This window comes from Chionomys nivalis, chromosome 19 (assembly GCF_950005125.1).
Source record: "Chionomys nivalis chromosome 19, mChiNiv1.1, whole genome shotgun sequence".
Classification (NCBI taxonomy): Eukaryota; Metazoa; Chordata; class Mammalia; order Rodentia; family Cricetidae; genus Chionomys; species Chionomys nivalis.
The window spans coordinates 56,820,121-56,832,228 of NC_080104.1; the positions used below are offsets into that span (position 1 = coordinate 56,820,121).

General features: G+C 52.1%; 1 protein-coding gene across 6 annotated transcripts in view; it reads right to left on the bottom strand.

Moving 5' to 3' along the window:
* Window positions 1-12,108, bottom strand: part of Pde9a (phosphodiesterase 9A) — an 88,541-nt gene that overhangs the window by 54,020 nt on the left and 22,413 nt on the right. For all 6 annotated transcript variants that reach the window (XR_009055612.1, XM_057751009.1, XM_057751006.1 and 3 more), the window contains exons 2-3: window positions 5,138-5,208; window positions 3,200-3,277 (exon numbers count right to left, since the gene is read on the bottom strand). Coding sequence is in view for 5 of the 6 variants with exons in the window: in XM_057751009.1 (XP_057606992.1) it covers window positions 3,200-3,277; window positions 5,138-5,208 (149 nt within the window). In the remaining variant the exon portion in view is untranslated. The remainder of the gene's footprint in view (window positions 1-3,199; window positions 3,278-5,137; window positions 5,209-12,108) is intronic.

The window sequence follows — 12,108 nt, forward strand, 5'->3', positions numbered from 1 at the left end:
GGCTCGAGAGACAGCCCTTAGAGGTGCTGCTGCCTGGTGTGAGCTAGCTACACAGGTAAAGTTCAAACACCTGACTCTAGGTCTTGCAGATGACGGTCGGAAGTCATGTTTCAAGATGAGCCACGAGAGCCTAGGGAGCCTCAGATTTGTCCTGCTCATTCACTTGTGCTGTTCTGAGAGCCCACTGTGGTAGGAGTGGTCAGTGAACAAGACCAAAATGCTCCTGTCACGGCAATGATCTCTCACGTTCAAGTGCGGGTTTCTGAAGAGACATTTTTCTGTTACAGAGTTACAGTGTCTGACTTTAGGATGGGCGACCCATTTGTTACCCAGAATGTTTTGATTTGATGCAAGCAGAGGCCACTGGCCAGAGATGAGGAGGGCCTGGACAGAGACTGCAAGACACTCGGACCACAGGCAGAACTTCCTGGCTACATTCCACAGCCTCTTGCTTAGCCTTCGCTCTGGGCCAGTGACTGCATCTTCTGGGACTGAATAAATCCTTGGCTCCATCTGAACTGAGTTATGGCTTCCTCACTTCTCTTCCTCGACTCTGTTAATATAATGTAAATGAAATAACCCCTTCCCTTTAGAGGTGATAAATGGCCTTGACTTTCACTGTGTGTCTGTTCTGCCTGGCGCTTCTTCTAGGACGCTTGGGGAGGCAGCAGCCTGGCGCCAGCCGGGCATCCATGGGGCATGTGTGCCGAGCAGAGGGATGGCTGTCCAGCCCTCCTTGTTGGGGCCTGATTGCTTCACCCAGCAGAAAGCTGCACGTCTCACAACTTGGCTAAAATCGGAAACCAAAGATGTGTTTGTGTTATGTCAGGAATGTGCGGTGTCAGTTCTGGGCTTCTCCTCGCTCCATATGCTACGCCATATGCCCCCTCTCCTCACACCACTGAAGCATCTGTTCCCCTTCCCCAGCAAGAGAGGAAGGGCAGGGTCCAAGAGGCTGCAGCGAGAGTGGGACACCACCAAACCTAGAACATCCCTTGGTCAGAGAGAGGCGCCAGATGGGAAAAGGTCCTCTGAGGGCAAACCTGTAGCTCCAATTTGGCCAGGCTCCAAGATGCCCGTTCTCACTTATTGGTCCTGGGAACAGGCTGCTCATTCATCATGGCTCGCCAGCTCCAGAGGAGAGCGGAAGCTGATTGGCTTTCCATCTTGCTGCTGTGATTTGGGGTTTGAAACAGGTGCAGAAAACACAGCAGGCAAGTACTAAGCCGTGAGAGATGGAGACAGCCGCCCTTTTGACCAGGACCAGGATGAAGGTGGCTGCTTAGAAACCTCCGAGTCTTGGGGAGTCATGGAAAACCCATCCAGTGAACAGGAAACAGGGAGGCTCCAAGCGTGTGGATGAGACTGGCACCCACAGCCGAGTCCCTTCCAACAGCGGGAGGCAGGGACAGCAGGAGGTGACCATGTCCAAGCTGAACAGCTCCGAGGTCTTCAGAGGTGGGGGAGGTAAAAACATAGACACAAGTGATCAGGCGTGCAGCCGATGTGGCCCCTGGAAGGGCGGGTAAGGGGTGGGCCCGTGCTTGTGGGGGAGTGTGGAAGGGTGGGTCACAGAGACCAGGGAGTCTGTCCTGTACCCCTGAGAATGGTACCGGCTGGGATGAGAGGACAGAACTTTCTGGTCACAGACCTATGCCTAGGTCCAGAGTAGTTTCAGACGTTCCCCTCTGTGGGTGGTTCTCACCCCAGGCTGCACTCCAGAACCCTCTGCAGAGCTTTACAAGATCAGTAAATCATAAAGGAGCCCGTGAGTCATGCAGATCCCGTTAAAAGATGTTACTAGTTTCAGTGCCCAGAAGAGCGGAAAGCCACTGTCCAGTTGACCTGCTTCATTCTGAGCCACCAGTGTGGGCGAGTGGATGCATGTCTTCATGTCAGACAGGCATGGCAAAGCACCAACAGGCATGCCTCAAGGTCAGGCACCCCCACAGAGACCAGGATGGGGCATCTCAAGACCACACATGTCATGATGCACATGGCGTCTTCAGCAACCACTCGCGACTCTGGCAATCCCTTCCCAGCACACAAGCTCAAGTCAAGATACTGAGTCCATTCTGGGGGAGAAGAGGGAAGAAGGGATGCGGGAGGGGACATGCAGGAGAACATGGAGGCCCAGGAGACAGCACGCTCACACCTCAACAGGCGCCATCCACCATGCCTGTGTCTGCTACTTCCTCATCTCCATGCATCCACACAGGCAACGCACCAATATCCAACTCACAGCATGTGGTCACCCCCAGATCTAGGTCATTTAGTCTAAGCCCACAAACACGTTGTCCATGTCCCTGCCTCACCCAGCCTTCTAGATACCCCACTCTGTCTCCACATCCACACCACTGTAACCAGACACAGCACCAGACACCTGTCCAACCTCACGCATCTCCATCCCCCTCTGCATCTGAGAGGTGGTTTCCAGCATCCCATAAAGCAGTGTTCCTTCTGGACACGGGGCATGTGTGTGTGCGCATGTGTATGCATGCATGTGTGCGTGCATGCATGTGCGTGTGTGTGCGCATGTGCGAGTGTGTGATGTGGAAGTCAAAGGATCTTCCATCTTCACACGGGTCCTGGGCTTGAACTCATGCCATTACACTTTCGTACAAACGCTTTGCCAGCTGGATCATCCCACCAGCCCCAGAGGTTGCATTTTGAGTTCTGTTTAGCTGAACTGCGCATATGACATGGAGACGCCTAGGAACTTTCCAGACCACCTGGGAAAGCGGCATCACGGACACAAAGGATCTATTTGTCCCATGCCCTCCCTGAAGACACAGATGACTGGCTCCAGCCATATACTCGACCTTCTGTGCCTCAGTCTCCTTCCTCGTATGCACAGAACGTTCCAGCAAGGGCTTAAATGGGGTGACAAAGTCCCCAGGAAGCCCTAGCCGTCCCAGAAGGATCCCTCAGGCTGGAGCTATGCCCCTAGTCTAGTTAGTCTAGTTCCCTGTGTCTGCACACGGCCGGCCTCCTTCTACGGCCCCTACTGAGAACAGAGCACGGCTTCCCAAGAAGGCAGGAGTGAACTGAGCCTCCTCCCCCTGCTTCCCATCTGCCTCTTCCCTTCTCTGCTGAAACTTCACACTCTTCAGCAGTAGTAAACAAAACCAAATTGCAAACTCCCGGGCACATGGCATGGAAGCATAAGGCACCCCAGGAAGAAGAGATGCTTGCTTACCGCTCTGAGTTCGCAGGCATGGTGGGATCGATGGAGACCATGGCGTCATCCGTGGTCAGAAGGGAGATGGTGGTGTTCCTGCAAAAGACTCAAGTCAGTACCACCCCCTGTACACACGCATACCCGGGCCTCACGTGACAGAGCCCAGAGGAAGCAGGCTCTCCCTGAGGACTGGGGACCAGGTGTCCTTGACTAAGGGCAGTCAAGGGCAGCGGGTTGTACCTCACCCTCCCTTAGCAAATCATGTTAAAAGGGTAAGTGTATTCTAAGAGTCTGCCAATTTTTAACTAATTTAAAGTGGGAATTGGAGCAAGGCTAATTTATTGAGTTGGGAGATGAAGGAAGCTATGGTGCCCAAAAACTAACATAAATCAAAGACAAGAATCATCGCTTGCTTATTTGGATGCTTCTGGATCCTGGGAGAGCCCAGTGCGCAGGTCCCAATGTTCTCCCACAAAGAGGACTTAAATGGTCAAAGCCAGTTTCCTCCACAGCTTCTCATCCCTGTGGTTTCTGAAGAGCTGTTACCTCTGCCAAGTGAGCTAAGCCCTCTGATCCTCAACTGTGAATGATTACTACTGTATTTTAATTTGTGTGTATAAGGATGAGTGCACGCTTGTGTGGGTGCGTGAGGCCAGAGGTCTCTTAGTGGGACTGGGGCCTGCAATTCAGCTAGCCTACCTGGCTAGTGAACCCCCCTGCCCACACCTGCCCGTCCCCGCCTCCTAAGGACTGGGATTACAAGTGTGTGCCACCACACTTGGTTTTTTATGTGAGTGTTAACTCGGGTCCTCACGCTTGCACAGCAAGGACTTTATCCAGCTCCCCAGGGGTCTCTGAATTCTTCAGATCTGTACCATGGAAATGAGACCCCAGTCTCACAGGGTAGGGAAGCTGCCCGTGTGGGGGCTGATTTCATCGCACTAGAATCATCTGCTGTGGCCTCCAGGACACGGCTTCCTCACCGCAGTCCCTTTCTTGCTGGTCTGCGAAAAGCTTTGGTCATCCTTCCGTCCCTTTCACCTCCACTGACTCTGACCCCAACTTTAAGGTTCTCGCCATCCAGTGTCATACCCAATCACCTCTTTTCTCCTGCTTCTTTCTCTAGTTGTGTCTGCGACAGAGTCTCACTCTAACTCACAATCCTCCTGCCTCAACCTCCCAAATACCAGCATTACAGGCATACATCATCGTGCCTGGCTTTTGGTTGTCTTTTCTAGTGGAAAATTAGGTGTTAAATGAATCATGTGCGCCTTAGCCAAAATGCTCAGGGCCAGAGTGTTTGGGATTTTTTTTCTTCAAATTTTAGGCTACCTGAATTTATGGGATGTAATACTACAGGGATCAGACCCGTGTGTAAACACAACCCATGTCTTTCACGCCGTGTTTTGATTGACACTGCACCAGGTTAAGCGCGGCATTCTCCACTTCTGGTGTCAGGTCAGCCCTAAAACTGTTTCAGAGTTTGGAGAACTTGGGGTTTGGGGACTAGCGAGGCTCAACCTGTAATTAGAAAATCCCCATGCTAGTACAGACTGGATTTAGGAAAGAAACCGTGGGGGGATTTGGAAGGCTCTGTAGGATAGACACCGGCTTTTGGCTCATCTCTGAAGCCAGCTGTGTGTGGAACGCTGACAACCACACCCCTGAGAGCAAGGACATTTATAGCTATTTGAGGCCGGAGCAACTCTGGACACAGCCATCTTCCTTTCTCAACAGGGAGTGAACACGTGAGTGGAGGGAAAGGCCCAGCTCTGAAGAGGGGGCCCTGCTGAGTTCAACCCGGGGGCTGGACACGGGGGCTGGACACGGCTGCCGAGGAGGTGCCGAGCCAGACTGAGCCTCACTGATCTGACCCTCCATCTGCAGCTTCACCTGCCCCTGGTCCACTGTGGGGATGACGCGGTCCTCATCACGGAGCACACAGGGGACACTCACCGAGGCAGGCCGGTGGCGATGCAGAATAGGTCCATAATGTCGCTGGAGTTGCAGTACTTGCTGAAAACCACCTGCAAAACACGGAAGGTAGGCTGGGGAGTAGGCTCAGTGAGTCGCGCGCCTGCTCTTCAAGCCTGAGGACCCGGGTTTGATCCCTAGAACTCATATACGCAGCCAAACATCACAAGCTTCTGACACCAACACCAGGGAGACAGAGACAGGAGCATCCCTAGAGCTCACTGGTTAACCAGCCTAACCTATGTGGTGAGTGCCAGGCTGGTAAGAAAAATGAGACTCATGGCTACTGAGGAGTACAGCCTAAGGCTGACCTCTGGTTTCCCACATGCATGTGCGCACATGTGTATCTACATCCACATGAACACACATGTGCACACATGCATTTAAACAAAAAAGCACAAATCACAGGCAGTGAGGTAGCAGAGCGGTGGCTGGTTGCCATGGAGATGCTGGGTTCCAGGTACCAGGTACTCCCTTGCCCTTCGGAACCGGTGTTTACTTTTCAAAACCGTGGGCTCTCTGATGTCACGTGGGCATCTCTTCATTTTATCAGCGTGTGTGAATTGTGGAAAAGCTTCATTCCTTTGTTAGGTGAAAATAAATTGCTCGCCTGCGTCCCCGTGCCTGCAGTGCCCGCGGCTGTGTGTGGCACAAAGGTGAGGATGAAGTTCTAGGGTATCACAGCACAGCTGGTCTCCAGTCACTTCACAGAGTTGTCATGGGAAAGGCAAATCTAAGTTTATTGATTAAAATAAAATGATTGCCTTTTAGCCTTTGGGGAATGAGGATCTGGGGCTGAATGACTAGATCAAAGGGGGGCTCAAAATGACAAGAGAACAGCTGTGGACCATGAGTGTCACAGCAACATATAAACAGTACGCACTGCGCCTCTGCACACCAGCCAGCATCCGGCCCCGGCCCTGCGGGACAGTGAGGGCTGGTCTTGCATTGGCATGGACGTGAGCCTAGTCTCAGTTCTTTTTCACTGGTAATCATCCTATTATTATTGCCATTCCTTATTGTTAATAACATCTCTTATAATAATATATTAACATATTATATATAATATAATAATAATAATCCCATAATTAACAGTTCAAACTTTTCCCCTTTCTTCCTCTCTTGTCTTGGGCATCCAACCAAGGGCCTTGCACGTCAAAGGAGAATGGTTTGCACTGACCCAGCCCCTTTCTGAGACAGTGTCTCACTGTGTGGCACGGAATTGAAACCCCCCCATCTCCAGCTCTGGACTACTGGGGTCACAGGCACCCCTAAGCCCCACTTTCATTCAACAGATGCTGCCCTTGGGTGCGTCTTCCAGGCTTACAGCAGTAAGTGCCCTTCAGTACTCTGCCTGAGTCCCTGTGTGTGGAGGAGGACCCGGGCTGATAATTACTTCCTGGGGCCTGGCAGTTGTCTTTTTTTTTTTTTTTTTTTTAGCAGCTGAGTTGCTTCTTGCTCTACTTAGAAACGGCAGAATATAGCAAACAGACGACTCTCTCTCTCTCCCATGAACCTGGCCTTTCTGTGACTAAGGCCATTTCCTACATGCTGCCTGGCCAGCAATGATACAGAAACAGAGCATTTGTTCATGCCTTGACGGTTCCACCCTGTGTACCAGTACCAAGGGCGACAGTAATAGTTGTGACCGCATTTTCCATCTGCACTGTCCCTGATGTCTTCAAGCTCCCTGCTGAGGGTGCCATTCCAGCTCATCTCTGGTCATATCCTGATTCCTGCAGTACCCTCCTCCCTGGCTCAATTCCTGTCTCATCCCATCCACGCCACACTTCCTTTTGCAGGGTCCCTGTGAGCTCCTGTCACCCGCAGGAGAGATCTGACTTCTTTGCTGGGCATGTAGGGTCCTGGGTTTGTCCCCTCCCAGCCTGTGGCCTGGCTAAGTGTCCCCACTGTGGTCTCTGACTCCAGCCCTATGAATGCCCCTCTCTTAGCCCTCCTGTTCTCTCTTCATTCCGCTGTTTACAGCGGCAGGCAGCGTCTTTGGTCTCTACTGTCAGCAGAATGCACCTTTACCCAGGACCAGCCTTGTTTCTCCCATGACCGCTCATGGGCCTCTGAGCCATGGTTTATGATGCAAATTTTCTGGTGTAGCCAACCTAGGGTCCCAAGTCAGCCTAGGGTTCTAGCCATTCACCCATCAAGACATTTGGAGTCTTTCTTGTAGCTCACACTGCCTGTTCAGTTTGGTCTTTGAGGTCTCACGCTCGTGTGAGCTGGAGGTGGAAGAAGGGAGGCAGGAAGGCCCTTTCTGTAACAGATGGTTCTGGGAGATTTCTAAAAAGAGGGGCAGGCAAGAGGCTTTTCAAAGTGTGCCCGCAGTCAGAGACGCACTGGTCCCTGGGCCATCTCAGGGACACCGTGCCGAGGATCCCAGGCAGGAGAAATCCATCCTTTGCTTTAACTAGGCTCAGAGGGACCCTGAGGAGTGGGGCAGGCAACAAGATGTGGGCTATGGTGCTGTGGGCCAGCTATCCCTCTCCCTTTCCCCTACACAAATGCTAAGGGTGTCATGTGGCTGGGGGGACTGCTCCAGCCCCTCGGAACCCCTAGAACAGATCCTAACATTGCGTCCTCTGTGCAGCCAAGAGAGACTGACACCAGGCCTCTTAGGGCCCACGTGGTGTCCAGTGGGGCTTTATGCCCTCTGAGTTCTTGCTTCTGGAAGTTGGAGAAAATTCCCTGACTTCTTTTGTTCTTATGCTATACTTAGTTAGTTGTGTTAATACATGCATGCCATGGTTGCCAGTCAAGGTCCTTTGCCTGTTGAGCCATCTCTCTGGGCCTCACCCACTTCTTTGTGACTCAGTTTTCAGTTCTGTGGAATGGGCCCACAAAGGTGTCCGCTGTCACCTAGCGATGGCTTAGCCCTGAGTGACATTCCTTAAGGTTCTATGGTCAAACTTGTGTGATTCTGAAGACGTTCCAAGGCCACAGTGAAGGACCATACCAAACTGCAGACTCAAAGAGTCGCGTCCAGACAGGCCTCCATGCCCACCTCCACCCAGAACTCCTGTTCGCTGAGGAACAGCATGGCGAGGCTGCCAAGCACGACCGGCGGAATTCACCACAGAGGACAGAGTGAGCCCCGAGACATTTCACTTGTGCATCCCGAGCTCCACGAAGAAGCCCTTTCGCTTCTTCTTAAGCATTTAAACAAACTGGTAATTTTTTAAAACAGAAATGAAACATTTTAAAATAATATCTGGTTTTTCCTGCCATCTCCGCCTCCTCCCTAGACTCAGGAAGTTGTATTAAATAGTCTTCCTTTCCATGGCAACAGAGGTTATCTGCAGAGGTTCCTCCAGAGCAGTGGGCGATGCCTGAGGAGCGAGGGCTATCATCACGGGGTCAAAGCTTTGAAATCCTCCGGGGGTTGGGGAGTAGCCTGCTTCGTGGGGTCACAGTCGGCCCAGTGAAAAGAAACGCCTTAGGTTCTGGTAGGTCCTGGCGATTTTGAAAAGAGAGGTTCGCCTAGATTTATAAGGACTGTTGATGATGTGTGAAGGAAAAATAAATATTTTGACGCTTGGGCTTCCAAAGATAGAACGGCAAAGAGCTGACATTTTTCAAATCTGAAGGGTAGGGTCTTTACCAGAGACAGTGGCATTTGAGAGGCTGAGGCAGGAAGATCATGAATTTGAGGCCAACCTGGGCTACACGGTGAGTCTGGGACTTGCCTGGGCTATGTAAGACCTGGTCTCAAAAGAAAAAAAAAGAAAAGAAAAAAGGAAAGGTAAATGTTTTATTGATACTCATAGGAGACCTATTCTTTCGATGGACAGAGAAGAGAAGGGGACTGGGGGGTGAGGGGAGATGAGGGAGAGGAACTGGGAGGGGAGGATGGGGAGGCTGTGGCTTGGATGTCAAACAAATAGATTAATAAATAATAATAATACTAGAAAAGGTAAGCCTTCCAGTCAATCAAACGGAAGGCCCTGTGGCACCTGACACCTTGCTGCTCCTGTGCGAACAGCTGAGCTGGAGCTAGGGTGACACCTTTGTTCAGGGATGAAGGACCACCTCCCGACAGCATTTCTGACAAAGGGCCTAGGGAGGCTTATAGAACCTTGAAATGAGAAGAAAGATTACATGGGGAGCCTCGGCAGAAAGCACTGCGAACCCACATTCCTCTACTCTGCGGCTCTGCCAGTTTTTCCGAGGCCTCTTTTGAGCTGGCTGCAACACTAGTTGAGCAAAAGCCTTCTGACACAGGGACATCTCAGGAGCAGGAAGGTCACGGCTCTTTTTTGCTAATTAGTCTCCCACAGGGCCAACACCAGGAGAGTCCAAGACGCCGGAGGGCAGGGTGCTGCTGGGAGGGCTGGAGTCAGGGAACACCCAGCTTGGACCAACTGTCACTGACTGCAGAGACCGAATGGCTGCTGTGCATGCCCATGAAACCCCCAGGCAGCCTCATCAGGAAGGGCGCGGGGCTGTCTGTCTACGTGGTGAACCATTCTGTAGGTCCTTTGTCCGTTACCCAGAAACAGCAAAAGAAAAAAGAAGCTGAATGTAAACAAGATGCCAAGGCAGGCAGATTCACGGGAGTTTTCAGTCAGCCATCCAGCTTTCGGAGGCAGATCAGGGCTGGGCCTCAGAAGCAAGCAAGATTCTCCATTTCATGGAAAATCGCCCCCAAATCTTTGATGTGGCTTGACTAGCTGCACTGGGGTATTAAAACACTGGCAAGAGACACAAACAAAGAAAGTAGAAGGGCTTCTCTTCATCGGGTATTGGTCCTTCTCTTTCCCAGCCGGGACCTGCGAATGTCACTGAGCAGCTTCGTCCGGGAGCCCGTCCCCATCCCATCTCTATGCCGCCCACGGAAAAGAATACGGACAATTGCCAAGAGTTGGCAGAAGCCAAGCACAATTCAAAGAAACAGAGGCACTCAGACGTGTGTGAGCTCCCATGGGCCCAGCCAGGGTTGAGGTTTCATCTCAGGCCACCCGACCATGAGGGTACACACCCTGGCAACTACTGACCCTGGTTACTTAGTGTGTATTTGAATCAGCATCCTGCTTCGGACCTTGTTAGACATGGGGCTGGATCTAGGGACTAAACCGTCCGTCCTTCACCCTCTCTACAAGATCCTCTTGTACTCTGTAAGCAAGACTGTAGCCACAGGAGCCTCAGCTTACCATTCTGTAAGTGGGCCAATAAGGCCAGAGTACCACTGGCCTCTCCAGGGGGCAGTGAGCAACAAGCAGAGGAAATTACTGGAGAGGAACCACGGAAGCGTGGCGGGCTGGATATCAGGTTGGATGCCATGCCGTGTTGGTCACCATAAGATCATGGTCCTATCAGGATACTGACTCATATCTTCAAGGGTCCCTGAGCTGCCCAAATGCAACCAGAGTATCTTCCGGCCACAACCCGTGCAGCACCAGCTGTATTTTAGCAAGACTGGAGTGCACACCTGAAGGATTTACAGGGGCACAGGAAAAGTAAAAATGGATGCAGCTCCTTCTGTGCCCACGACTTTCTGGGGGTGGTGGGCGGCTGCCCTTGACCTGGTAAAATGTCATTCAAGGATGGAAGAAGAGCTGTGTGTGGTGGAGCACCCGTGGTTCTGAAGAGCTGTTCTGGTCCAGCTCAGTGATTCTTGGGCTGGATGGCTTCTGTCAGGGGTGTGGGAAGGCAAGGTGTGGGAGGGGGAGCAGGGGTCTGGCTAATTGGCAATCAATGGCCCCTGCCAGCTTGGTTGGGTAGAGATTTTTCTGATAAACATCCCGCTGTACCCCTTCTTCCTAAAACTTCAAAGATTTAGGGTATCACAGTAACCAGCCTGAAGCACGGGGAACCTCCAGCAAGCACTCTCCAGACATGCTCCCTGTCTGACCTCATGGTGATGGAATTGAGCCAGGGGACCCATCACCCCACTTCATGAAAGTTTCCCTAAGAGAATTACCATTCTGTAAACTGGCCGATTATACCAGAACACTGCTGGCCTCTCCAGGAGGTAGCAAGCAGCCTATAGCGACAGATAATGAGTTCAGCGGGATCACAGGACCACCAGAGGGATGCATCAGGAGTGGGGTACACAGGGCTGTGAGGTGCCGTGGGGGCAAGGGACTGGAGACAGAAGAGTGAGCACCTGAGCATCCAGTAGGGACTCAGGTGTTCTCCCAACAGTTGCACACCCACCCAAGGTCTCCACAGAGCTCAGGCCATGAAAGGACAAAGAAAAGCTATGTTTGGTACCTGCAAGCATGGTCGATGGTACACCCAGAAGGAACAAGTCAGGAGATTGGGGTGCAGAGGTGAGAGGGGCCACACTAGGCTCAAGTGACTTTGGAGCCAGAGAAAGAGCAGGGTGGTTTCTGAAGCTGGAAAGAGCCATCTTGGGTTCTGAGTACAGAGGTCTCCTTCTGAGGATGTGGCTCTGTCTATAATGTGTCAGAATAATAAGGATTTCCCCTGTCCCTCAATGTCCTACTCTGAGATGAAGGAAGAAAAAGGGGTTTCTCAGGTACCTGGTTCAAACCCCACATTGTGCTGTCTGTCTAAGTCAGGAGAGCATTTTAGATGCCAAGAGTGATCCCCAGATGACCAGCTACCCCATGGGACCCAACAGAGCAATGCTGACCCTGGCTGCACATGGTGGTAAGACCTTCCTACCTTCTAGAAACCAAAGCACAGAATGAAAGAACTTCCCGGTACCCAGGAAGGTCATCTCATCAGGGTTCACACCCCATTAATGCACCTGTGACTTTCAGTACAAGACACAGCGGGGCTTGGAGGGGCACTGAGGAGGAGGCAGGGAGTGGTGAGAGCTGGGAGGTTCTGGAGCGGAACTGACGACATTGGTCGGTTCATCTCCCAGGTGGGAAACACGGCTGAGGCCACACAGCCACAGCTGCATCCTGGCGTGGGTGCTGGGCAGGGGCTGCCCCCACCCCCAGCACAGTGGGGACCTGGGCTGGAGGGTT